The sequence below is a fragment of the Lepisma saccharinum genome, chromosome 24 (genome assembly GCF_977018435.1).
Source record: "Lepisma saccharinum chromosome 24, izLepSacc3.1, whole genome shotgun sequence".
NCBI classification, from domain to species: domain Eukaryota; kingdom Metazoa; phylum Arthropoda; class Insecta; order Zygentoma; family Lepismatidae; genus Lepisma; species Lepisma saccharinum.
Genome location: NC_139252.1, coordinates 45,716,564 through 45,742,184, shown reverse-complemented (window position 1 = coordinate 45,742,184; position 25,621 = coordinate 45,716,564). Strand labels below are relative to the sequence as shown.

Here is a 25,621-nt window from a genome sequence, read left to right as displayed (position 1 = left end):
ATTAGTAATTGCGGCCGGTGCCATACCATACCACAAGGAGGAACTCTGGACAAATTTTATTACACTTGAATCATGTGGTGTTATGATCTCTGCGGAGAAATCTCTATAGGACACTCACACTTAAGTTGCCATGCCAATGACGAACTCGTCCACCAGAAACCATCTGCTGCATTCAAAGTAAAATGAGAAAAAACTAAAACATAATGGCTTCCAGAACAGTGTCATTAACCCCCAGGACCTTATTTGCTCTGATCATGAAAGGAATCAAGTCTTTCCTTCTCCAGAGGCAGTGGGGTAGCACAGTTCTCTGCACCCCCTGCAAGTAAAATACTGAGGGGGGCTTTAGTGAAAAGAATTAGCAAGGTGATGATAGAGTGGGACGGATGTACAACAGTTAGCTAGTCCCCCCCCCCTGTTTTAAAAATAAATTATCTTTTACCCCAAATACTGTCCTTTCCCGTTTTTTGTCAGACATGTCAGTAGCTTCTCTCAAAACTAAATCAGTATAGTCTCAACCTCTGATAAATAACTGGAAGAAGAAATTAGAAATATTTTTTCTTACTTTAATGCAACAGCCAGGATTCTTTCTGGGAAGAGCTAGTAGGCTTTACACAGACAAATATTTTGTTTGTGATCCCTTTGAATTTTTTTGTTGAAACATCTTTTCTCTTTTCAAAAAAATAGGTTACTGAGACATATGTAAGCCCTATTAAACTATCGATAATATCTAGACAACATTGAAAGCAAACTGCATGAAGATTCACGTGAATGCTCTAAAAGGAATTCTAAGCTATGTAATATTTCAGGTTCTGAAATATAATAGCAATTTTTCGAAAAAATGGACATTTTCAAATTAAACTGCCCTGTTGTCAGCCAAATCTTCATATTTAACAAGTTATTAACAAGCTAATTTGCACAACTTCCAAACTATTCTTGTGTAAGTACAATACGACTTTAAGTGGATTTCCTTAAGGTTTCCAAAATGAATTTAATAGCAAATCTGTTCAACAATTTATTTATACAAAATTAATGTACAAGCTAATTACAGCATGAAAACTTTTTCCTTTCTCTCTCTCTCTCTTAATGACAAAACTTCACTTATGGCTTAATATGAGATTTCAGATACACTATGCAGACTGGAAAGTATCGAAAGGCACTGAAGCACTGATAGGAATTCTGCTGCCAGCCGAACAAACATCTTCCTTCGCTTCCATCTTTCCTCGCACTCCTTTGTAATGCCAAGTTGAGCTAAATTTACACATCCCTGATAATCTTTTGTTGTCACAGCACAAAAATTACATTGGTCCACAGTTTCATGTACTTCTCAACTGCATAGAATTCACAAATAGATATATATACACACACACAATATACTTGCATCAAATAGTTCATACGATCACTTTTGATTGTAGAATATCCTTTTATAATTAACATGTACAAAATATAAATATTCCTGTAAATGTAGTTATGACCTAACCCGATGCTGTGGTGATATATTAATGCAATCCAAAGAAGCCCTCCTTTATAATAGTCTGGTGACTGGGGTGCCCGGCTTGTGTGACCGAATCCATACAGAAACTGCCACTTGATATACACAATTTCTTTAAAAAAATACAATAAAACCATATTTACACTTCTGTATTAAATTCCACAAATATTTTACTCACTGGATTAAAACATTCATTTCTATCCACACTTACTTTATTCTTAAAAGTATTGAAATCCTGACCACACTGCTACATGTTAATAAACATGTTTAGATGTGAATGTAGATGCTTGGGATGAAAAATCCAAGTCACCGAGAACACTGTGTTAATTGTAATTTTTTGGTCCTAATCTGGCCAGCTTACAAATTTAGATGTACAACTTACAAAGTAGCGCACAAGTGTCTTCGACAATTGAAAATTTGTCATCTGGAGTAACATTAGAAAGAAGACAGTACATGATGAATCAATGTTCCTATGCATTGGCAGTGTTCAAAAAGGACATACAGTAACTGCATGTGAAAATTCAATATAGCTATTTCAACCTAACAGTCGTGGTTTTTCCATCAAGTATGGAACAGAAGAGTAAAAGCAGTTTGTTGACCAATATTCAAATTTCTTTTAGCTCGTTCTTATGGCATTTTAAGTAACAAAGCACAAACTTGTTCTGATAAGAACCCATGGCCGTTAGCTTAACACTAAAGATTATTTTTTGCACAGAAGTATGCCCATTTAAACATAATCACCCATAGCAGGAACAATTTTGCATAACCATTTTTGTCAAGTGACAAATTTCCATTCATCCTCGTAATATTCTTGCTTACAACTTTTGTTGGCTTTTCATATTTCCCAGATGTAATAATCTCACCTGCATTGACACTGGCAGGCAGTAGACTGTGGTGCCAAATAAAATATTCAAGGACAAAACCAGAGTTGAATTTCTATTTATAACATGAGGTAACCGTTTCTTTATTCCACCACTGCATTGCTCATGACTATGATCCCTGTAACTGCACTAAAGACTAGAGGTAAAGTCAGTGTCGACACCCTTACAAAAATTGATAAATACTCCATCAAGTTGAACTTAAAGAGACTGATTTCAGCTGGTGGCGAAAGATGCCATGTTGCATACAAATTGAAAATGGCTTGCTTGGAAATTCTTTATAATTATACATAGGTACATTCTCAACAAAGGGCAAACATGATGGAAGATTATTGCAGTCAAATCTACTAAACTCTGTTCATTTTTGTTTCTGTTATTTTCAGAGGCCCTGGTTATTCCTAACTTCATCACAGTTTTGGTCACATGGGCTTCAATATGAGTCAACATAGATTGTCTTGTTCTAAACTTCCCAAATCCCAGCATGCAATAACAACATTCTTCTTTTCGGGGCGATATTGCTTGCCATCAAACTAACATTGGTTGACCCACTCCTATGTTTATTTACTGTTTTCCTTATTACAGATTTATTTCCACGCTGGACATGGTCACTGAAAATTCCTGCAGCATTTGGAAGTTTTCATTTTAATGTTCAAGTATATTGTGTAATACATGCCTCATGCATATGGGAATTTCCAGGAAATATCCTACAGTAGTAACATTTTATCATTTGAACAATACTTGTGCTAAAACTTCTATTTTTTTTCCTGCAGACGTTACATGTCATCACTTTTCCTTTGTGCATAGTTTCACCACTCAAGATGCATATAAAGTTGAGTATTAGTGTAAAAAATTACTGGTTTGTAATACAAAGGTGTTGTTCTTTTCACAAATATGGCCTACTTTGTGCCATGAAGTAGATATAAGAAATCTTACTGTATAAATATACTGATTTCATTAATAACCTAGGCATCTGGCATTCAAAGCTGGTTTATATCAAAACTATCGTCAAGATAATCTGGAAGTTTGCGAGGCACAGCACCTCCAAAGAACATCCTGTTCGCAGGACTAGCTGTACATGCATCTTTTGAGTGGATTTGCAAAATATTTTTTCCAACCTTTGTACATCCACATGTTCCTTGAGAATATTTTTGTGTTTCCGTGGATTGACACATGCTTCATCTCTTCTTAGCTTGTTAGCAGCATCTTCTTGAAAGGAAAATAAACCAGATAAAAACCCTAAATCAAAGGATGCAACAGAGTTGTTGTTCCTACATCTACAAGGTGAAGGAAACCTTTAGCAACTAATGTATCAGCCTCCAATTACCAGTACTTTCAATTCTTGTGCAAACGTTAAAAAAAAGAGGAGGATCAAGAAATACACCAGTGGATTAAACTATGCAATCTGCCAGCAAACCACAGTGATTCTACAAATGCGCAAAGAAGTGAACAAAAATGCATCAGCAAGTAGCAGGAAATGGGATGTTTCTGTCAAGAACAGCACTTAAAAGGCACATAAAGGCTAAGAAGAGATGAAGAATGTGTCAATATTTGTGCTATAACTTCTCACGGAAACACAAAAGTACTCTCAAGGCAGACACCGATACACAGATCTTGCAAATCCACTGAAAGCCTTGGCAACCTCCAGATTGTGTTGATGACAGTTTCGATATACATCATCTACAAACGCCAGATGCCAAAGTTATTAATGACATGAAGAGATGAAGCATGTGTCCGTTCATAGAAGCACATAAATATCTTGTTGTAAAGCACCCATTTGCAGACTTGTTTACACATCCTACGTCTCCACACTTGATATGTACGTTTTCTTAAAATATACTCGAAATGCAATAAATCGAAATGTACAAACTGTAATTTGTTGATTGTACAGCATTTTACATATTTAAACTTAAAGTTTACTGAGTACTTTCTTTCTTTTGTTAAACATGGAAAATATAAATGAACACATGAATGACGTGATCTGCCACAATGAGTGACATCTTCCACAATTTCAAGTCTTGAAAGATCCTCGTAAAGAAACGTCATTTATTTTGTGTGCTTCTCCAGTATTTTATGTGCAAAGACAATTTTTTACAATGACTGGCTACAGTGTCTTGCTCTTTGTTCGTTATCTAAACTTGTGGACAAACTTGGATGAACTTTTTGTTTGGCACAGACAATTCTATGCCCACTTTGCTCACAAGAATCTTCCCCTTTCTACCTGGTGGCTTTTGCAATGAATTCTGGCACCGTGGGGCAAAAATTAAAATCGATCCTACCCTGGGTCGGAAGGGGAAAGATAGAAGCCTTCTGCACAATATACGCTGAAGAATGTCGTGAAGTGTATGTATGTGCACCATGCTACTCCCAGGATTGCCTCAACTCTGTACGTTGACCAGTGACAAATGCTGAAATTACTTTTGATGAATTCTCTGACAAAGCCAACGGAGAGTCATTTACCTGTGCATAGACTAAGGCACGTTGGAAGGTGTGGATGCAAGGCTCAATAAGTGCCTCACTACAAGGTACAAACGTTTGATCCTCCATCGCTGATAATGGTTTCTTTGTTGGGAAATGTAATAAAAATATGTTAATGTGAATCTGATCATAAATCCTTTCCGTGATAGCAAAATGTCAATATGTGCTGCTTGAAGATTCTAGATCCAGGTAAAACTGTCCATACTGCATGCAAGACTTGTCAATAGATTTGACAGAGTAATAACTCAAACTATCAATATACCTATACCGATATGTTACATCCTGAATTATCTTCATTTACCAGGTTGAAAAATTGTTCCAACTTCTGATATGTTTGTCACAGTTCCTTGAATATTGATATGGTACATAAATACAACAAAAGTCAATGCACTCACATATCTCAGTCACAAAAGAGCTGTCATATTTGTCTTGATATTGTCATGAGTCTCACTCAGCTAAGGCACTGTTAGTTTATTACATCAGCCCCCTGACACACATTGTGCTCCAAGATTTTGGACAAGAAATATAAAATTCATCCAAGTCTGTTTAAAATACAAAATAGAGACCGGCCTGAATTGGCATCTGCACGTTCCGGTAAAAACTACATCAGGGAGGGTCTGCAAACATTTTTACACAAAATAGGTGCCAAAACCAGTAACAGGTCTGCATGCTTTGTAAGTACAATAAAAACTTGTCACGCCTGAGGTGCGTTCTCTCTACGAGTATGCAGGAGGGTACCTTTCCTACGATTATCACCATGTGCATATGCTAGCATAGAGTGGATATGAAAGGAACATCACCATGTTGGGAGATGTCACTTTTGACATTGGGAGGAATGCACTGCTTCATACAATGACACAAAGATCGATCCAAAATTTTTGATTTTCTGGCTTCTGTATTGACTTTTAATATTCAACGTGTGTTCTTGGCCGCAATCGCTAAAAAAGTGGCAGTGGCATCTCGTCATCACAGCAGATGAGCGCTACTGGCAGTGGAAGTCTGGGACTGCATCAGTTGTTATGTACATGATTAACTTTAGAAGTGCACTATACCTTGGTAGCACTTGTATGGAGGACGTAACTTCATGGGGGAAGGAAAAATACAAGGGTAAGCCTAACGTCCGTCATGTTACTCCACTGCAAAGCCACACGTCTCTTCTACAGCTTGTGTCAGTTTCTCATACATCTTCTGGTAACTGTCATAGGGTGGGATGTCGATGCGGTTGAAGCATGTGTGAGCCTTAGGCAGGTTCTCGAGGGGGGCTTCAACAACATGAATCGTGAATAGTCTTGGTCCTGCTGCTCCTGTTGAACCTGGAGGGGAGAAAAATACAATTCAGACTGTTAGCTGGTCTTCTGTTGGACCTGGAGGAAACAGCACAACCAAATAATACAATTCAGACTCTTAATTGAACTTGGTTACATGTTTTCAACTGGCACAATGAAAAAGCTACCGATAATTTCAATGAACTGATAGTTTTATAATGAGATGGTTCTTGTGATATAAGGAAGCTTGGTCAGGTATTGAACCTGGGTCCTTGGCATTACATGCCACAACTGAAGTATAAAGCCCACACACCTTATGTTAATTTAATTTTTCATGAATGTAGTGAATTAGTATGGAGAAAATTCCTGTGGTATATGCATCTTAAAACCAAACTTAAGAAGTTAATTGATAAACTCTCAAACTAAAAACTTACAACAGCAGATAAAACAAGTAAATGTAATATTCTTGAAGCTTTCCTGGCGATGAATATTGAAGAGGTTTACTCAGGCAATCAGCCAGGTGATTTCCGGATAGGCTTCCGAGATTCGAGAGCTAACACCACTCTCATCTTCAGGGATTGAAGTGAATCAATCTTCAATCCCTGAAGAGGAGAGTGACGTTAGCTTTCGAAAGCCTATCCGGAAATCACCTGGCTGATTGCCCAAGAAAATCTTCATCTTGCATCAGTAAACTTTATACTGGCACTTCACTGAATATTGTAAAACTTTTAAATTGGACAATTCTTAATAAAATGATCAATTTCGGCCTTCCAAGTTAAAGAACTATAGGATTCCTAGAACACAAGAGCATGTTGGGTAAAACATCAGGTTATCATCATAAAAAGAAAAGAGTAGTTAAAGCTGCATTTGTCTGTGAAATATTAAATATTGAACTGTATAAACAATGGTGAAGGTAAATGCTGGCATTCATGAATACTTCAATAAGGGACAGAGAGTATAACTGACTGTCAAGTGAGAGTTCAGAATTACCAATTCAGCTCTATTACAGTACAAAGTTTTTTGTAAATCTTGATGCGGGAATCTTCTGTTCTCTTTTCAATAATGACATCCAAGAGTGTTAATTTTTATATAAATACTATTGATAAAAATGCCAACATTTCATGATTCGAATGAGTTTTACTTCTTTGACTAATTAATGTAACGATGATTCTTATGGGATTTGCCTTATAAAAAGAAACTGCATTATTATTATTATTTTGTTGTTGTTATCTGCAAATTAACTTTCAACCTGTCAAAAATTACAGCACGGAAATAATTCTTACTCAATTCATCTCATCACGACTCTTTGATACAGTTGAAATACTGTGTTTAAAAAAACACACAAGAGTGTCCTTATATATTTGACTGTCCAAATTTGATTAAAAACTACACTACTTATGCAAAATTAACTTCCCCCTCCCCTAGTAGTACATTTACAGTGGAACTTCGATTTTACGATCTTCAGGGGATCGAGCTTAAACTGTGAGAAAACTTAAAACCGAGGGAAATTTTATAGCATTTTACTATGTGGGAGCATCAAGGTCGAACGTACAATGTGGGAAAATGTAAAATCAAGGAATCGGGATTTCACTGTATGTAGTTGTCAGAGTATTACGTTTATTCCTGTGCAAAGGAGTCCAATTTTGCTTCTCAAATATATACAGCAAATTAATAAATTTTCTGTGATATGCACAACTCACAAGATAATTAAGACTTCATGTCGCATTGGTAAAATAACTCTAAATTTCGTGTTTATGAAAAATAAGTATTACAGAGTGTTATTTCACATATCGGGTTCCCGCCAAAAACAAAATCTGTATGCCTCTGGTAATAATAAATGAGGAATTAAAAAAGAGCAAAAAGCCCACTTGGAAAGATATGGTAGAAGCCAGCCTCACCTTGGAGCGCCTTGAACCCTTGCAAGGGAACCCTGGAGCTTCCAGTCACAAACTGCAGCAGCCGAGCTCTCATCTCCTCACCGTACACTTCCACTATCTGCCAGAACCACCGCACCACTGGAGTTTCAGGAGTGCAATGCTGCGAAGAAAACAAAAATTATGCTATTAGGTTTATTAATAAATACGAAAACCAACTGTTCTTATACATAACTGATCAATCGAAGTAAAGCTATTCTACAATTTTGTCTAATTCCCTGACCTTCATGTATAAGATGAGCATATTTGATTTTTCACACAGTCCTGAACATTTGGGTATAATTGGGTGTAAGGGGTTAACAATAATCAATAACGACAATCGGGCCTTTGGCCCCCATGCCCCCTCCCCCTGAATCCTTAATTGTCGGACGTTGCATAAAATGTTGCTTTTTACTCATTCTTGCTTGTACACCTTCAGAAATCTATCCCATAATAATATGGAGGTAGCAAATGTAAACGAAGGGAAACAAAGAACTTTTTAACTTCGCTTGTTAATACTAGTAACAATGCATGTATTGTTTTGTAATTCGAGAATGTCATACCTTCCTATGTATACTAAACATAAAAAAAATACAGAACTGAAATATTGTGTAGTTTTTGAGAAATTGCATGCTAGTTTGCTGCTGTGCGCTGCTGGTTGAAATACTGATCATCTGGCGATAAGGGGTTCACATGTGGCAGTCAAAATTTTGACCGTTAGGCAGCTAAAGGTTAAACTCCGCAAACATGTCTAGCAGCATTTTTGCAAACTTCACAAAGCACCCAAACTCTGGAAAAGTATTGTCCAGTATTGGTGGTTAAATTCCAAACACAGCTCACTCCCTACTGAAAATCCTTATTCATGGTAAATACAACAATAATTTAATATTCCCTGACTTTTCCCAGTTTTCCAGGATTTACAGGTCCTGATACAGCACCCACTTCACACAGTTAAGAACAGCAGCATAAGAGTTGAGCACATCTGAGAATAGCATCTTAAATGCTCCTGCATCACTCTAATATAGCTGCCTTTTCATTTGAAATAGCCAAGCTTGACTCCTTGTATTCAATTTTGTTGCAGAATGTAAAGTAAAGACCAACAATGTTGTATTTGAATTGGAAATTTTGCAGAGAATTCCATTTTACACTCAATATTTTGATAGAGCTTTAACATGTAGGAGGATTCAGACATTACCTTGAGCCTAGTGTTTGCTTTCCAGTCTTCAATGTCTATGCTCCCAATCCCTCCGATGACCAGCTCCAATTCCCTCTCGTCAAATGGACGCAGCAGCTGGCATGGCACTAGCTCTGTGAAGCCCTTCTGCAGGGCAAGGAACTGCTGCTCTATGCCCTGCATGAAGCGGTGATTCACATACAACCTGTGAGGAAAACAAAACACTGTCAATGAAAAAAAGTGACAAGAAGAAAATAGTACTGAACAGAGAACACAAAAGTAATAAATCTTTTAACATGTCGGCTTACCAGAAATTTGCAACACAGTGACACAAATTTAGTAGAAACAAATTCAGATTGTTCCCAGTTTTCAATGTATTTTACATACATTCAAGATTGCTCTGTAATGATTTTTTCATGTTAAGTTACAAGTTAGTCAAATCAAATTTATTCAACAATGTTCAAAATAAATGAAAAAAACAATCTTTACATTAATTCTTGGTACCAGAGAAGATTATTGTAGAAAAAAGTGAAATGTATTTTCATACCCAAATCCTGGTAAGTACAAGGGTCGTTCAAGGTTAACCGGGACTTTTATTTCTGCAGAGGAAATAGGTAGCAGAAGAAACACCAAATTATGTCAGTTTTTCAAAGTATTCTCCGTGCGCACCAAGGCACCGTTGCCATCGTTCTGGCAGCTCCCGAATTCCTTTGGCGTAGAAAGAACTTGGTTGTTGTCGTAGCCACTGGAGGACATCGCTCCTCAGTGCTTCGTCTGTCATGAATTTCTTCCCTCCCAGATGGTCTTTAAGGGGTGCAAACAAATGATAATCACTGGATGCTAAATCCTGACTGTAGGGGGGATGGGGCAGAACGTACCAGCGCATGTCGGCCAGAGTTGTTGTCACATTGGCCGTGTGAGGGTGGGCATTGTCATGGAGAAGAATGACATTTCCAGACAACATCCCAGGTCTTTTCTTGCGAATGGACTTTCATACAGCACCCATCAACAATGTGGAGTAATACTGGGCATTAATCGTGCTCCCTTTGTCCAGAAAATCCACATGGATAACGCCCTTCATGTCCCAGAAGACACTTGCCATGATCTTTCCAGCGGACGGCTGCCTTTTGCTTTTCTTGGGGGGCGGGGAACCTTTATGCCGCCACTCCATGCTGCGTCTTTTGGTCTCTGGGGTTGAATTGTGCAACCATGTTTCATCACACGTGATGATGGATTGCAACAATTCATCACCTTCTGCTCGAAACCGATTCAGAAGCTGTTCACAGACCGTCCTGCGTGTCCACTTCTGATCGAATGTCAGCTGGCGGGGAACCCACCTTGCACAGATTTTGTGGAAGCGTAAGTGGTCATGAATGATTGTCTCAACACTCCCAACACTGATATTCACCTCGGCAGCAATATCCTGCACTGTTACTCGCCGGTTCTCAAGAATCAGTTGCTCAACATGTGCGATATTCACTGGTGTGACTGCAGTCGGGCAAATGTGTCCATGCGCTTCATTTGTCACCAGCTCCCTTCCTTCGCGAAACTGCTCACACCATTCGTACACTCTTGTCCGCGACATCGTTTTTTCACCATACTGTGCTTGCAATCGTCTGAAAATCTCAGCTGGTTTCACTTTCTCCTTCACGAGAAATTTGATTAAACACCGCTGCTCCACAGCCACAGACACACTGCTTGCCACCAAGTTCGCTGCAACTGCTGCGCATGTGCGAAATACGTCATGCCGGGCGCTAGTTACTCGCGAAGGAATACATTACGTCACCCGCACGTTTCATCATGATCCGGTTATCCATCGATTTTTTACGTACGAAAATCCCTGTCAACCTTGAACGACCCTTGTAAAATAAATAGTTTTTCACACTTTTCCAAGATTTTAAATGTGTTCACAAAATTCTCCAACATTTTCATGAATTCTTCACTCGCCAGTTATATCCTTAACATTTTTTCCCACGTCAGTGTTTGATTCTCAGATTAATTTATGTTATACCAGTGAAAAATGTTCAAGGATATTTATAAAACAGATTTTGCTACAGTATTTTTTACTACATGAAGATTTGGCACACACAGGAGATGAGTATTTTTCGCTGAAAATTCTACATAGTATTTTTACTGTAGCTATAATAAAAATGGCATGGCATTGGATTTCTGTTAAATTATCATGCATCATATAGGAATTGATTCAAAAAATTATTGATGAATAGATAAGAATCAAGTCACATTTCTAATAAAGGAACATGTACTAATTACTGCATTTTGTTTCAAGACACACAATTTACATGCAAACAATTACAAACCAGAGGGAAAACTAAATAACGCAAAAAGTATTGTTGGAGCAGGCAAAGAAACAATGTCACTCTATTTGAAATGAATGGAATAACATTGAGTCTACAACTGATGGCTACAGAGACTACTGTTTTCACACTCACCTCACATACTCCTTTTTGTTCTCCTCTGTGACTGAGATATCCCTTCCTCCTGGCTTCAACTGGTGGACTCTGATCACTCCAAAGCTATTGAGTTCCACTGAGAATGTTGTGTCAATCACTCCAGTGATGTTGTTCTCCCTGAAACACAAAAGTTACAATAAACATCTGCCAAAATGACCATAATGCTACCTCTTCTTTCTGAATGCACTTTCTTCTAATAATGTTCTTGAATAAGAAATACAGAACTTTTTTTACTTGCATCGAAATTTACTTGGACAAAACAGTGTCCTCACTCTTTGCAAAGTGTGCTGTTTATGTGCACATTGCACGGATCTCTACACAGATCATGCACCAAGAGTAACATTGTTTATTATTAAACAACTCCTGTGTTGTTTATATCCAACAAAAGACAAGAGAAGTGATTAACTTAAGCTAGAAATTACAGATGGGCTGATATGAATATCTACATCGATAAACTACCAATGTAAAATTTAACCCTTCATGGATTGCGTGAGAAAAATTACGTCGATGGTTGCACACGGTCTCAGAGATAGGGTTTTTAAAATATTCCAAATTAATGGTCTAAAATGCCAATTCTTCAATTATTACGATTAGATCTTTTCTTTCAATAAAAAAAAATACTCTTTGTTAAATGGGAATGGAACGTCAATATCGGATTTTCAGTGAAAACTAGGTACGCCTATAGCCGTGCATGGACTCAGACAGCAAGTGGCTTCAACGAACCCTCCCTAGTGGCTCGAATACCTTACTAACACTGAAACCAAAATCATGGTTTAAAAGAGGAAGGTTAGAAACTCCGCTAGACAGGGAGGGTGTTGACAAAACAATCATTGATAAATAATGTTAAAATCACACACCTGGAATGAGAGACCGTGCACGACCAACGCAGGGTTAAAAATACCAATAACCAATATTCCAGTGATTCAATATAAAAATTCCAAATGGTCGTTGAAGAACATGAATGTTTTATTAACCTCTTAATAAATGTATGTTACCAGATGACTACAATGCAAAAGAACCTGCACATTTACACATTTACTTTTAAAAACCTAGGTCATGAATTATTTTCCTGTAGTTTACGGTTATTACAAGCATAAGAAAACAGTTTTTTCTTTGTGACGTTTCAGGAGAACACACGCTCCTTTCATCAGAAAGAAAAAACTGTTTTCTTATGCTTGTAATAACCGTAAACTACAGGAAAATAATTCTATCATGCAAGCAATGCGTACATACAAGAAAAAGAAAAACTAGGTCATGAATAGTATATGTTTATATCCATCAAATTATAACAATATAGCAGAATATTGCACTAAATTACATTTACAGATATATTGGATCGGTAAAATTATTGGTAATTTAATCTTCAAGGAACATTTGTCATTTTAAATAAGATCAGTAGAATATCAGTATCGGTAAATTTTATATCTGTACCCCATCAGCATCTGGAAACATTTTAAACTAGTCCATCATTAACATATGCAAAGTTGTGCATTTCAATCTGAGCTAACTTACAGCATCCACGTAAGGCTACGATGAAGCTCTGGGTCCACCCCTTCAATATCATCCAAAGTAATTGGTTTGTTGAGCAACATTTTGTAGAATGGGGTAGTGAACCCACCGTCTATGTAGTGGCCATGGAAGACAGCTATCCCTATAATTCTTCCAACAAAGTGGAAATATGATAGATGTTCCTGCGGAAATAACAAAAGATAAATGAATATTATAAACAGGACAAAAGGATTAAACTATTTCACCAGCAGAAAACAATTAATTTAAAGCAAAACATACTCTGTGCCAATACTTGGAAAGTAAAATACATAAATCAGGATTTTAGATTCTCTAAATAATAATAATCTTGTTAAGAAGTAGATATATCTATCTAAAAGTGCTTTCGACAAGGACAATCCATTTCTTAGTTCCTTACTAACCACTTGAGTGAACCATCTATTTCAAGAAGCAATGTGCTAAAGAAACTACAATAAAATGACATAGCAATTCTAACTTTTTTTCCAAAAGAGGTGAAGATATTCTATTGTATTAATGCAATATTGTTATTAAACTAGCCTTAAAGATGATGACAAATGCAAATTCTTGAAGTAAAGGCGTATGATGCTAATAAATATTGCCAGTGAAAATTGCAACTACCTAAATATACCATGGGGTACACACATGATAATCATTGGATTACAGGAATTATCTATAATACATCTCTGAAAGCACTTTTTTCAACACTTGCCACAATACAATAGAAGTTTCATTAGAAGATCAGGAATATTACCTTTGTTTAAATAATAAAAATGCACTATCTTATAATTTACATCTTGTGCAAACTTTACTCATATATATTTAATATATTACATTAATAGCATGATCTTTGTTTTCTTCATAAATTCTCTAAAAATTGCAACACATTGAGGACCAATTACTTAAGATTCAAGAGTACATAATCACAAAAAATATTCTATTTCTCAATTTGGTGATCAAGACAGAAACATGAAACAATTTGGAGAGAAAACTCACTGGATTCACGTTGCTGTCGGGATTTATTTGGAGTGTGTAGTTGTCTTCTCGAGAGTATTGGAAAAGGCCATACTGAGGATTGAGCATCTCGTGGGACAGCAGATACAACCACTCCCTTGCCACTCCACCATAGTCCAGCCCCTCCTCTCCTCGGAACTTCACCATCAGTCGCTTCCGCATGTCTTTTGGACGCATCTTCATTACAAGCCTATATGATTCCTGGAAAACAACAACCATCCATTTTACAAATGCAAAACAAAATAATCTGCCTCCTACCTGGAATTCCTTTGGGTGTGTTCAATACTTTGAAACAAACAATGCACAGTGGAACCACATATGTATGTACCGTATTTACTCATGTATAATGCACACTTTTTTCTAAAATTTTTGCTCACAAAAACTGTGGTGCGTATTATGCATGGAATAATTCAGACAGCCAACATGAACTGTACAGTGTCATTCCATGATTTTGACACACTTGCATTGATTTTTAATGTTTATGGAACCCTATCATGTTATATATCATTGTAAAGCTTAAATCCTGCAGTTTCTGAATATGGCAACAGTATTCCATTCAAGATAACGACACTACTGTGAAATGCGGTTGAAATAAGTTCATCACAAAATGAACGAACATTCGGATTTCTATGGTGCTTTGGATGAAAGAAAACAATAATTAAAATGTATTACTGGCCAAATAATAATATACGAGGGTGGGCTGAAAAGTAATGCCTCCTATTTTTTTGAGTGTGTGACAAAGAACTTCTTGAGAGTTGAGAGTGCCTCAGCAGGGGTTTTCATTGTGAGCATGAACAGCCCAACATCATACAGTACTGATGTTACACATTCATTGCCATAAAGAGCCTTCATTCTCTGATGAATGTCAATTGGGGAACACATTTTCTGCAGTTAGAAACTCTTGTCACCACACACAGTTTCAGGTGCACCGACATAGTATGGTTACATGCTGCCATTTTCCTCGCTCTAGTTCAGCAACCCATTGTGATAGAAGTTTGAACCTTCGAATGGAGAAGGGGAAAAGTCTGAAGAGTACAATGTATGGTTGCGCAAAATACAAAATGTCTTTACATAGTCACAAAAAAATAGGAGGCATTACTTTTCAGCCTGCCCTCGTATATATGGAGTGTGTAAATCCCTTAATGGAAGAAATCTTGTGCTGCTAACTGCTAGTTTGAAGGTCCTGAATGTGCCTCATATAAACGTTACGTTAGTCACGGAAAAAGTATATATTTTGAAGTTCTTTTAGAAAAAGTAAAGATGGAATGAGCAAAACCACGTATAAATGTTTGAAGGCTATTTCACATGATTTTTCACTATGTAATGTAATGTTCTGCGACACCAAGAAAAGAAGTGCAACTCTGGCGGAATTTGATCATGCACCTTCCGTCACATGGGATGCATATCAGCAGTATTTGTTTGGCAAGAAATAAAAGAAAATAACTTCCTGCGCACTGCAAATCCATAATGTCATTTTGATCTCGCTTTCTACTATTACAGAATAAATATGGTGGTTAAAGAGTGAAAGCTTTGGGATGCTAAACACAGTGGAGGGAGAGGGGGGAGGTGGCATGGGTTGGACACTTATTGTTTACACAAGCGGATATTCTCCTCTTGGTCCACATAGCAACAGGTGACTCATTGAATTGGTATGAAGTTATTCACTCTTGATGAGCATAGCAACAGCTTTACGACCTACAACTAAGGAAGCCATTTCTTGAAACTGGATTGTACTGCACATTATATACGAGATATAATTTTTAGTAACTTTTATAACTCATTAAAAACCAGGGTGCGCATTTTACATGCACGCGCACAATCACACGGAGAAGCCTATGCGAATCAGGGGTTACATTCGGCCAACCTGCCCGGCGTACATTTCGTGTACACGGCCCATTTGGGGACACGGCCCACATTACCCCATCTTTTCACTTTGATGTTCTGAGTTGTACACAGTTGCATGCGCTGTGCATCTTACCTTGAAAACAAAACTTAACCAAAGCAGATTGGTCCAATAGTCTACAAGTTATAACATTTTTCCGAAATAAGTGTACAAATTTCAAATTCGCACGGAAAAGTCTCACCGAAACAGGGGTTACTTCCATAAACCTGCCTGGCGGTTGAAATATTAAGATCCAAACCTGGGAAAGAAGTATCTTCTCTTCAAATATATGCTCATGCTTCTATTCAAGTTTCAACACAGTTAGGTGCAAGTAAAATAAATAAATGCTGACAACACTATTCTAGATCTACAGATTTAAACCTACAAAACCATTTTTCTTTAACCAAAATGTCTACAAAAGTATAAATTGAGCCTCACACCTCTAATAATTACTTTCCCCCCAATTTCCAAAATACAATATTTTCAAATGTGTATATCTCGATAATGGATCAAGGTGGTAGAAAGGGCATCAAAAGGTGGTGGGGGCCATTGCCTACTCAAAAATGAATGCGTCTAAAATTATGTATTTCACATAATAATTTGTCAATATTATAAGGAACTGAAAATTAGAACAAAGAATTTTACAGAAGAACATGATAACTTCAAACTCAAAATTAGTTTTGGGCAAAATTCCTATAAAATCAGGGCTGCACTTTTAATCCACTTTTTCTTCTATTTTCATATTTCACTTGCTTCTCTCTTCAGTTCTTAGGTTTGTTGCTTTTAAATTTTTTGCTTTTGCTACATCTTTTTTGTCCCTAACTCCTGTAGTCTTCTGGCATTTCTGCCATTCCTTCTTACTCTGCCAATTCTCCTGTTTCTTTTATTTCTTTTCCATTCCTTCCCATTCACCTCTCACTGTTCTCAGCCTTTCACATTCCTCTAATAATGACTCCACTTTATTCATTATAATAATCTTCATTCTTCAATTTATCTATATTTCATCTTCCTTTTATGCTCTTCTTCCTTTGCATTTAAATTAGTTCTCTCTAACTCTCTATATAGTTACCAGGTACAATTCCATCTTCTGCAGCTCTTCACATCCTATATGATCTACATGAAAACTGTGGTTTAAATATATATAAAAATAAGTTTGGTAGTAACTAATATGTCAATCAAATCTGACATAAAACGACTGACAACTCTCGGCGCTCAAGTTTTTAATTGAAACTTATGCAGGGTGGCCACTCTAGAATCATAAAATTCAAGTAAAATTCCTGGTTTTCAAGGCAAACTTTCCAAAAATTCAAGGGTACAAGCAGATGTTTTCTCTATTTCAACCTTACATATTACCGCCTCTCACCACCCACACACTGAAATATATTAACAATATAAACAGCCTATGTGATTCTAATGTCCAAAAATTCTAATTCAATTAAATTAAGCGGTACATATATTTAACTTAAGGTGCAGAGTTTACATTTACCATTTCATATATTCAGATTCAAAATCCATCTACGAACACTAGTAACAAATGTTACAGGATATACTAACCTACAAAAAAAAAAAATAATTGTAAGAATTGCAAACTCAAATTTACCTAATCAACTTCAAGATATCTTATCTTGCAAATATCTTGTGCCCGTCAGATTTGCTAAAAATAGCTTAAGTGTGAAAAACTTGCCTCAGGGCATTTATAACTATGTATAAATTCAATGGGATTTGGATTAATAAAAGTTTAGAGAAAAATGCATGCAGAATTCAAGCATTATTTCCTCGAGCCAATAATTCATGCATAATTCCCGGAATTCCCAATTAGTAGACCCTGTGTTATATTTAAAAGCTGATATACCACCAACAAGGATGCAGGAGGAGCCAGTCTACATCTACAGGGAGGTTATTTCAGTCGTTCACCGTCAGACCGTCGGCCGTCGAGCGCCTCCTTCATGCAACAGTTCCCGGCAAATTGACTTACAGGAAGTCCGTAACAGAAACCGCTTGCTTTGTAATGTTTCCACTTTTCACAATTACAGTTACAATTACAATTGAAATAAGCACGTACCTTGTCGCAAGGATGCTGGAAAAGGTGTATTCCCAAATACAAATATTCCTGGCACCTTATTTCTGACATCTAATCTTGGATTAGACATCGCTATTTTATCCTCAGTTTGACAGAAATGGAAGAGAGCATCCCGGCAAATAAAGCAAACCGAAAGCGTAAAATGATATTTAAAAGTAATAATAATGATGATCACTAACCTCCTGTGTTATAAGAGATGTTTCAACAGCAATACAACACGTTTCTTAGGTTCAAGAGATCCTGTCTCTCGTAATTGCCTGACCACTTTTCTGCAAGAATTCGTTTTCACGTAATTATCGTACATAAAAACTCTTTGTTCAAGACTATATTTGTTTAGCGGCATAACTAATGAATGAATAACAATTAACACACAATAAAGCACTAGCACTGAATAAATGAATAAAACAGTATAAAAAACACGCGTACTGATAAACGCAAACAGAAGTGTGCATGAGGGTACGGTACACTCACTACGTCTGGTAGCCGACAGTGTTGCTAACCATTTTTCGGCAATGTCCCTACAACTGACCAAATGTCCCTACGCCAAGTAAAGCGACTAAAAAAAAACCACCTCATGAGCATGCAAAACAGAAGATAAAATATACACATTTACTTACCAAATCTTTCTGCTCGGTGCTTCCACAATTAATGAAGGAGCGAATTTACAATACAGGACCCCTCCCTGATTTTTGTAATATTTCGCATACTCACTAATTGAGGCCTCCTAATCACGAATTTGAAGTTAAAATTTGGGGGTCACGTGTAGAAATTGCAAAATAAGTGAAATTGAGTGGTCCGCGATCGGCACGATTGCTCATTGTTTACTGGAAGATTTTGTGTTTCCAATACTTAAAAACTAAATATACATTCCTGATATTACTACGACCCCAAATTTTAACTATGTTTGCCTATCCTATCCTAACCTAACCTTACCTGAATGGTTCGTGGGGCTATTCGTCAAACGTTTGTGGGGCTACCTGTGCATGGTTTTTCGACCCCAAATTTTTAACTATGTTTGCCTTGCCTAACCTAACTTAACCTAAACTTACCGAGAATGGTCAGTGGGGCTATACGTGAATAGTTTTGGGTTAATTGTGATTACGAACCGATAAAAAAAATCTTATTTTCGTAGCACTTTAACGGCAAACGTTCATCATCGAAGATGCCATTTTCGTATTCTGAACTTTTACGATCGATGCACTATTACCAAACTTACCTGTAATCAAATCAGTCCACACTCCACATGTTCTTCTACATCGTGATTGTCGCTGTCACATGTAAGCACCTTCTTTCGGCAATATACCGAAATCCATAAGTTTATTAATTAGCCCACGGCCATCCTCCTGCACACTCCACCTAACAATCTGTACAACATTAACAACATTTTTACTGTTCTCTTCCGCCATTCTTACACGATCCATGCTCTCCAAGTATGAAATCAACAGTGTGGCAACGCTGTAGACATCGTAACTAATTGCGAACGTCGTCAATTGTTCATATCAACAAATATGGCTACCATACTTGTATACTGAGAATCATTGCGAGAATGAAAAAGCTTATTTTACAACTTATACACGTTAATGACCCAATTTTTTTTACCTCACCCCAACATGTTAACTTGAGATAAATCATCACGACTAATTATTTCGTGAGTATAAGACGTAGCATAGAAATTACAGAATGGTCCGGTATTGTAAATTCTTGCCTTAATGAATAATAAGAGTGTGCGGGACAGAATTTTTTGGGTCGGGACGAAAAAATTTGCTTTTCACTTAAAGTGATTGTTTTGGCATTTCTAGAATAAAAACTTACAATTTCCGATAAGTTACAGAAACTTACAATGCAGAAAACGTCGAAAATTAACGACTTCTTAAAGTGACCATTCGGTAGCTATTTCCCGACTGTTTGGGATCCCGAAAAGTCGGGAAGTCATTTCCCGAAGTCGGTATCGGGACGGGAATTTTTTTTCCCGATCCCGGTCCTGACTTTTCGGGATCCCGCACACCCCTAATGAATAACGTTGAGTCGTTTACTGTTGATTATGTTATTTGAAGTCATACATGCTGCTGCTGCCAAGAGAGTGATGTTGGTTGGTGATGCTGTATTTCCTTCAGTCTTAAACAATTCTGGTCCCATTTTATTTATCTTTTTATTTGTTTTTGTATCACTTAACATTGAAAATATTCTTTCCGTTTCCGCGTTAGAATGTGGCAATGTTAGCACTATTTTCGCGAGAGTGAAAATGTTTTCAAAAAATAACTTGCCTTGAAAGTTCTTGGTAACCGATAACATGTTTCAAAATTCTGATGGAGATTTGTTGGTTAGTTCTTTTTTCTCCTCCTCGCTAAAGTATCCAGATAAACTAATCCATTCATTCCAAACCGAGCACGAAGAAAGTGCAACTGACTGGCGAGTAAGCTTTGCACAATAAAATGTTGTTTTCCAAGATTGAAAAAAGTCCCTACATTTTCCCTTATTTGGTAAAATCTGTCCCTACGCGGGCGAAATATAGTGAAAGTCCCTATGCGTAGGGACATGTCCCTACGGTTGGCATCACTGGCGACAGGTGTCGCGTTTGTTCAGTATGAAGCGCCTTCTCGCGGCTGACAACTCCCCCGACCCCCGATAAGCTGCCGGCGCTGTCGCGACAACTGAGGATAAAGTAGCGATGTCTAATCTAGGATTAGATGTCAGAAATAAGGTGCCAGAAATATTTGTATTTGGGAGGACACCTTTTCCAGCATCCTTGCGACAAGGTACGTGCTTATTTCAATTGTAATTGTAACTGTAATTGTGAAAAGTGGAAACATTACAAAGCAAGCGGTTTCTGTTACGGACTTCCTATAAGTCAATTTGCCGGGAACTGTTGCATGAAGGAGGCGCTCGACGGCCGACGGTCTGACGGTGAACGACTGAAATAACCTCCCTGTATAAGGGAAGAACTAACATCCTCATGGCAGACCCAACAAGCTGTTACTATCATTAGAAGACATTCTTCAACATTATAAACTGCTAGCAAGAAAGGAAATACTACTTGGAGTGTGGTGATGGAATATCTTGAAAGTGAAGTTACCGATTTCAAAATTAAACCTGTCTGAACTAAAATTACGATGAAGGAAATTGATCAAAATAAAGGTATTTGTTTTGTCCATGTGGTTTAGAAATGTTCCAAAGCCAGCAGTGTATGAATCAAAGACGTGAAAGAAAATTTTAAAAGATACCCACAGCATGACTAATACAGTGGAACCTTGATTGTATGTTTCTCAGACACACCAAGTTAAAATGCAGGAAAATGTTTTACATTTTACTAGAAAAAATTTGTAACATTTTGGGACCATCAAGACTGAATGTATAATGCAGGAAAATGTAAAATCAAGGAATGTAAAATCATGATTCCGATGTATAGAGTGACCACAAGGAAAAGAACTTCAGTCAAAAGTGTCAGTGAGCCTTCCCCTCCCATCGGTTCAACTCAAGCCATAAGAAAGAAGGCTCCACTCTGGCCCTCCCCTTGACGTGGGAGTAGGATGCACAGGAGTTGCAGGTCTGTGCAAGCTCTTTTCCCTGTGGTCCCACTATAACAAGAGCTCAATTTCTCAAGTGAGTATTTTTTGATGAGTTACATCAAGAAACAAGCTAAGATAAATATGTTTTCCACCACCTGCATTACACTAAATCTTTACGTAAGGGTTCTTTACTTAAGGGTAAGGCAAAAATGCAAAAAATTTAAAATTAAATATGTACTTAAAACACATTTTGATTGGTAACTAATATCTATATCTCTCTTACACAAACACATATACAAAATCCATCATCATATCATGCCATCTGTTCGTTAAGACTGCACATTTGAAGGATCAAATGTCGAGGATACATTAAAGTATACTACAGAAGAAACATTGTATTTTTGTATATAAACAAATCAATGTTCATACAATGAACAATTATCAAGAATTTTAGCAAGAGATGGCATGTAAGATATTTGTGCAGTAAACAGATGGCACAATTTGCACGTAACCATAAGATTCTAGCATTGCACAAGACCCATATACTTACTTCAAATATCTCTGTCCTGGACACTTCCAACCTGCAGTGACCGCTCTGTGGTTGAAGGGCCTGCAGCTCCGCACGCAGGGCTTTCAACTTTGCCACCAAGTCCCGCTTGTATTTCGGCAAACTTTCACAATCCTTCTCTAACAAATCCTTAGGTTCACTGTTGTTCACACTGGGAACATTCCCGTTACTCTGATTCACTGCACTCGGACCACTTTCCTCCACCCCCGACCCTCCTGTCCTCACTGGAGCACTCTCCGTGACCGCTTCACTCGCAGGCCTCGAGGACTGGCTTGCTTCATGCCTACTGCCGCCACCACCACCACTGTTGTTACTACTGCTGCTGGTGCTGTTACTGGGTCCTGCACTTGATGCACTACTTGTCTGTGGCGGACTGTGTCTCCTAGAACAGATGCAAATGGAAAGTGATTACAGTAGAATTTGGAATGTTCTTTCTACTGTTCAGGGAATGAACAGCTTAAATATACAGCATGTATCATAATAGAGCAAACAACTTATCAGTAGAGGCATGCATATTTCGTTTTTAACAAAAATACGAAATGTGGAATAACACATTGTAATGTTAATTTTTCATGTTTCTGAAAGGTGTGAGGTGCATTTTCCAACCTTTTTTTGTCACGAAATGAACTGCAAAATGCGAAATAGACTCTGAAGCACGAAATTTACCGTTTATATACCGACGCTACACTTTCTGAAGTCTGGAGTATCCACAGACTTATGCAATTCACAGAAAATTTATTAATTCTGCCGTAAATATTCAAGAAGCAAAAATGGACCCCTCTATACAGGAATAAACTTAATATCCTGGTAATAATTTAATGTGCTATTAGAAGGGATATGTTTATTTTGCGTAGTAAGTGCAGTTTTTAAATTAAATTTGGGATTATATTCACATTTTTAAAACCAAAATGTCATTTTATATACAGCCTTTTCACCGCTATAACAGCGAAATTCCATTTTATTTACCGCTTTTGAACCCGAAATTGACTCCATTTTTGCATCGAAATTTTGCTTTCTTATTTACCAAAAATATGTGCCTCTACTTATCAGGTTTATTATTAAAAAAATATCTGAAACACAACAATCAGGTTTGTTGTATAACAATGACAAAATCTTCAAGTTTTGTTTTTCATGTGCAAGGCTTTGTAAACACGGTCATTGTGGTGCTGGTGTAGTGATAAAGAAAATTGTGACTTTCACAGATGCAGAAAAAGCAGACTGTGTCTTAAAGTTCCACGAAAGTCAGTCCGCAAAAACTGTACAGAGATGGTTCCGTACCACCGACAAGAAGCTGGCACCAACAAGGAAATCAATTTACCAGTGCCACAAATCTTTTGTTGAAACTGGCTCTTTGTGTGCAAACACACAGGAAGACCACTTAACGTTCAAAATGTTGATTGCAAGTGGGAAGTGTTACACAGTTTTGTGAAAGACAAAGCCATGCTGCAGAATGTGAAACAGCTAAAGGAGAGAATAAGAAACGTCCTTTGCTTTGGTGGACGAAGAGTTCTTGGAAAACATGTGGAATGAACTGGAATTTTAACGGGATATGTGTCGCATAACTGGTGAAAGCCACATTGAATATTTGTAGCAATTTGTAGACATATTTGAAGCGTTACTGACTGATACACAACAAATATCATTGTTTTATTCCATATAGTTTAATCGAAATACATTTTTAAAGTTGTTTGCTCTATTATGATACACTATGTATAGAGGCATGCAAATTTCGTTTTTGACGAAAACACTAAATATGAAATAACATCCTGTAACGTTCATTTTTCATGTTTCTGAAAGGTGTGAGGTGAATTTTCCTACCCTGTCTTGTCACGAAATAATGCAAAATGAACTGCAAAATGCGAAATATGCTCTTAAACACAAAATTTACCGTTTATATACCGACGTGATGTTTCTGAAGTCTGAATTATCCTGTGAGTTATGCAATTCACGGAACATTGATTAATTCTGAGGTAAATATTTGAGAAACAAAAATGGACACCTCTACACAGGAATAAACTTAATACTCTGGTAACTACATAAATGTGCTATTAGAAGGGATAAGTTTATTTCGTGTTATAAGTGCAGTTTTTAAATCAAATTTAAGATTATATTCACAATTTTAAAACCAAAATGTCATTTCATATAGCACTTTCGATGTGATTATTCACCACTATAACACCGAAATTTTATTTTATTTACCGCTTTTGAACCCGAAATCAACTCTGTTTTTGTACAGAAATTTTGCTTAATTTCATTCGATTTAGATTACTTCTTCAGTAATTTTTTCTTGACTATGAAGAAAATCCACATTCCCAGTGCCAATAATTTCAGCATAATTCCCAGAATTCTTGGCCAGTAGACACCCAGAATGAGTTCGCCCACGGAAATTACAACCCCCTCAACATATTGGTTTCGCTACACACAGAAATTCTATCAAAAGAATAAGCAAATAAGTACATTATAATGCTATTTAAATACTTACTTCATTAAGCTTTGGATAATAGGTGCTGACAATCTTGGGTCTGTAAACTGTGTAGTCCTGCTGTTGTGGTCCACGAAGTACACTCTGCCCGACTGCGTCTGACGCATCTCCCACCCTGGGGGTAGAGGGCCCAGGTCTGGCAAGTTTGTTCCGACTAGTTCACGAGGAATCCTTGGATCATGCCATGTGCTGACACCTGATGGGATGTGGTAGAAATACACCTGGCCTTGTTGTGTGGTCCGCATCTCTGCAAGAAGCACACACAATCATTAGCTATGCATTTCCAAGCACTGGAAAGTATTAACTAAAACTGGCTCATGCTACTCCAGATGTACTGTATCACTTTGTTATTATTATTATTAACAAAAGCAGTTTGTCCCCCCACCAAAAAAGGTAAAAACTAATCATAATCATGGTTACGCAAATAGATAGATATAATCTTTATTTAGCAGGCATGTTTCAGCTTCTAGGGCTGTTTCTTCAACTGACCCTTCTTTGAGATTTGAGAATATCATAAAAAAAATACCAAAATTAAAAATGTGGTTACATACAGAGTCGAGACTTAAAATCATGGGTTCATACACTTGAAACATCAATAAAATTTGTTAAAACACTAAAATAACACACTACTGTCATATCAATAAAATTATTACACTTAAAGCACAAGGAAATGAATGCACGAAATTCGAGACAAGAAATGATTACAGCTAATATGACCTGTACATTTTTTACATAATGGAAGAGTTTTAGCAGGAATGTATTATTCAGGGTATTCAATTTTATATCTGACTGGCATGCTATCTGCTTCTGGTATTGGTTAAAAAAAAGTTCTCGATCAGTATATCCTTTCCTTTCATTTTATTTGCAAAACAATTAGTAGTATAATGTTATGCATGTATG

The 25,621-nt window shown here is 37.1% G+C and overlaps 1 protein-coding gene across 1 annotated transcript in view; it reads right to left on the bottom strand.

Annotated features, from left to right (window-relative positions):
• Positions 1 to 1,006: 1,006 nt before the first annotated feature.
• Smurf (SMAD specific E3 ubiquitin protein ligase) overlaps positions 1,007 to 25,621 on the bottom strand; it is a 94,123-nt gene continuing 69,508 nt past the window's right edge. Inside the window, exons 8-15 of the mRNA XM_083110486.1 lie at positions 24,722 to 24,968; positions 22,222 to 22,621; positions 14,186 to 14,404; positions 13,178 to 13,356; positions 11,645 to 11,782; positions 9,216 to 9,399; positions 8,006 to 8,144; positions 1,007 to 6,155 (exon numbers count right to left, since the gene is read on the bottom strand). Of these exons, the coding sequence (XP_082966612.1) occupies positions 5,971 to 6,155; positions 8,006 to 8,144; positions 9,216 to 9,399; positions 11,645 to 11,782; positions 13,178 to 13,356; positions 14,186 to 14,404; positions 22,222 to 22,621; positions 24,722 to 24,968 (1,691 nt within the window). The 3' untranslated portion in view covers positions 1,007 to 5,970. The remainder of the gene's footprint in view (positions 6,156 to 8,005; positions 8,145 to 9,215; positions 9,400 to 11,644; positions 11,783 to 13,177; positions 13,357 to 14,185; positions 14,405 to 22,221; positions 22,622 to 24,721; positions 24,969 to 25,621) is intronic.